Source organism: Triticum dicoccoides, chromosome 6A (assembly GCF_002162155.2).
Source record: "Triticum dicoccoides isolate Atlit2015 ecotype Zavitan chromosome 6A, WEW_v2.0, whole genome shotgun sequence".
Lineage (NCBI taxonomy): Eukaryota > Viridiplantae > Streptophyta > Magnoliopsida > Poales > Poaceae > Triticum > Triticum dicoccoides.
Genome location: NC_041390.1, coordinates 605080643 through 605083863, shown reverse-complemented (window position 1 = coordinate 605083863; position 3221 = coordinate 605080643). Strand labels below are relative to the sequence as shown.

General features: G+C 48.6%; 1 protein-coding gene across 1 annotated transcript; it reads right to left on the bottom strand.

Moving 5' to 3' along the window:
- Positions 1-2314: 2314 nt before the first annotated feature.
- Positions 2315-2989, bottom strand: LOC119317298. Its single transcript, XM_037591726.1, has 2 exons — positions 2745-2989; positions 2315-2645 (listed from the first exon to the last, which is right to left on the bottom strand). The coding sequence occupies exons 1-2, from the start codon at positions 2892-2894 to the stop codon at positions 2484-2486; spliced, it is 312 nt and encodes a 103-aa protein (XP_037447623.1). The 5' UTR covers positions 2895-2989; the 3' UTR covers positions 2315-2483.
- Between the last annotated feature and the right edge of the window lie 232 nt (positions 2990-3221).

The following is a 3221-nucleotide window of genomic DNA, read 5'->3' as shown; positions in this document are numbered from 1 at the left end:
CCTTGATCCAGCAAGGGGAAGGAGAGGTTGATGAAGATCCAGCAGCACGACGGCGTGGTGGTGGATGCAGCAGTCACCGCAGCAGGGCTTCGCCGAGCTTCTGCGAGAGGGAGAGGTGTAGCAGGGGAGAGGGAGGCGCCAAGGCTTGAGGTGTGGCTGCCCTCCCTCCCCCCTTTATATAGGCCCCCTAGGGGGTGCACCGACCCTAGGAGATGGGATCTCCTAGGGGGGGCGGCGGCCAAGGGGGTGGAGTAACCCCCAAGGCAAGTGGAGGCGCCCCCTCCCCTAGGGTTCCCAACCCTAGGCGCATGGGGGGCCCAAGGGGGGGCACACCAGCCCACTAAGGGCTGGTTCCCCTCCCCACTTCACCCCTGGGGGCCCTCCGGGATGGGTGGCCCCACCCGGTGGACCCCCGGGACCCATCCGGTGGTCCCGGTATAATACGGGTGACCCCGAAACTTTCTCGATGGCCGAAATAACACTTCCTATATATAATTCTTCACCTCCGGACCATTCTGGAACTTCTCGTGACGTCCAGGATCTCATCTGGGACTCCGAACAACTTTCGGATTACTGCATACTCATATCTATACAACCCTAGCGTCACCGAACCTTAAGTGTGTAGACCCTACGGGTTCGGGAGACAAGCAGACATGACCGAGACGACTCTCTGGTCAATAACCAACAGCGGGATCTGGATACCCATGTTGGCTCCCACATGCTCCTCGATGATCTCATCGGATGAACCACGATGTCGAGGACCTAATCAATCCCGTACTCAATTCCCTTTGTCAATCGGTACGTTACTTGCCCGAGACTCGATTGTCGGTATCCCAATACCTCGTTCAGTCTCGTTATCGGCAAGTCACTTTACTCGTATCGTAATGCATGATCCCGTGATCAACCACTTGATCACATTGAGCTCATTATGATGATGCATTACCGAGTGGGCCCAGAGATACCTCTCCGTCATATGGAGTGACAAATCCCAGTCTCGATTCGTGCCAACCCAATAGACACTTTCGGAGATACCTGTAATGTACCTTTATAGTCATCCAGTTATGTTGTGACGTTTGGCACACCCAAGGCACTCCTACGGCATCCGGGAGTTGCACAATCTCATGGTCTAAGGAAATGATACTTGACATCCAGAAAAGCTACAGCAAACGAACTACACGATCTTTGTGCTATGCTTAGGTTTGGGTATTGTCCATCACATCATTCTCCTAATGATGTGATCCCGTTATCAATGACATCCCCATGTCTATAGCCAGGAAACCATGACTATCTGTTGATCAATGAGCTAGTCAACTAGAGGCTAACTAGGGACACATTGTGGTCTATGTATTCACACATGTATTACGATTTCCGGATAATACAATTATAGCATGAATAATAGACAATTATTATGAACAAAGAAATATAATAATCATTTTATTATTGCCTCTAGAGTATATTTCCAACAACAACGGTGACGTAAAACAAGGTTTGAGACTGTGGAAAACGGTCAAATGGTCGAAAACGGGCAGATGTGAGGGAAAATGTGAACAAACCACATACCACCTGGATGCTGTCATGCCTGGGTGACACAGAAACCACACCATTCTACCAATTTGAAAATGAGGTGATTTGGCCGAAAAATGGGTGAAAGTCAGAAAATGCTGTCTAGGACAAATATGCTGGCATGGTACCAACACCGGTCAAGAAATACTACCATGACAACCCAACGCATAGACGCAACGACAAAAAATGCTTCCATGACAGCAAAAACGAAACAATAAGAAAAAATATGGAACGTCTCATGCGTTTCCCATTTTTTGCCTTTTATCAACATGTTCCTTTTTCCCTGTCTCGGGGACGTCGTGTGCCCTCCAAAAGGTGGCTAGCCCAATCAACCATCAATCATCTAGTCGTTGAGCATGTGCCAAAAACAGAGGATGGGTATAGAATACTTCAGTGCACCGTCCGGCCGGGACATATAGTACTTTACTCAGCGAACAACACTGCAGCAAATCCGGCGACGTTGGAGTTGGTAGTCGCTACGAACACGGAATAATGCCCACGAACTAATCGCCGGCAGCGGGTAGTGGTACAGTGCTACTCTCCTACGTAACACACTATGACTACACGATTACCAGTAGTCATCCAACTGACGAGTACTAGCTGTTCTGTCATCTGTGCAGGTGCACGGTCCTTCTTTGCCAGATTACTGAACTCTGAACTTCAGGTGTTTCCTTAGACAAGAGGTCAGTACATCAAAAAATTTCCTTCTCCTGCTTACAGCCTTACACTGCAGTCTGCAGAGATGCACAAGTGGAGCTAATAAGCTTGCTTGGCAGCTGCTATTGCTATCCTATCACCATCACCATGTGCTCACTCTCTAAAAGCATACATGAAACTTTAGCAACTACTACGAATGAATGCTAGCTTGCAGCCGGTGCGACTGACTGACTGACTAACTTAACTAGCTGTTTAGTGTTTGGTCAGTGGTGCCTAGAACTGTGAGCAGTTCGAACGTAGTAGTCTTCATGGAACTCCGGCAACCCATGCCCCGCTGCCTCTTTCACAGCAACGGCGCTTCTCGTCGTCTCGCTCTCGCTTACCGAGCTTGTAGTAGAACCCTTGACCAAACTATCGCTTGGTTTCTGCAATCATGAAGACAAGCAAGTTAATTAGCATCTGCAGAAACTATCCAAAGATTGAGATCGACGACGAATGAAAAGATCATCAGAACCACTACTTACATTGTGCACTGGGTTGCTGCTGCTACTGCCGACTGAAGCCCGGGTCTCGGCGTCTAGACGGATGCCTTCAGCCTCCATGGCCGCCGTCAGTACCAGAAGCAAGACCACGGCTGCAGCCAGTGACAAGTGGCTGGAACTGCAACTCCTCATGCTGTCAGAGAGATCGCTGACCAAGAGAGTAATGCACTGCACTATACTTCAGTGTTCAGCTCAGAAGAGAGTGTAGAGCGGAGAGCCTAATTAAGTCGTCGTCTGAACTGGAGCGTTTAACCTCCCGAAAGATGGTGTCTGTATATATGCATCCGGCTTTGCAAAACAGTCCCAGTTTTTGCTGCGCTAATGTCTAGTTAGCTGCATAACAAAATTAAACAACTAATTCTTTTTTTTGAGAAATTAAACAACTGATTCTACTTGCACATGTCTCCGGATCACTGTCGTTAATTAACTAACTTGAATATATATAGAGCCCGTCCTTGC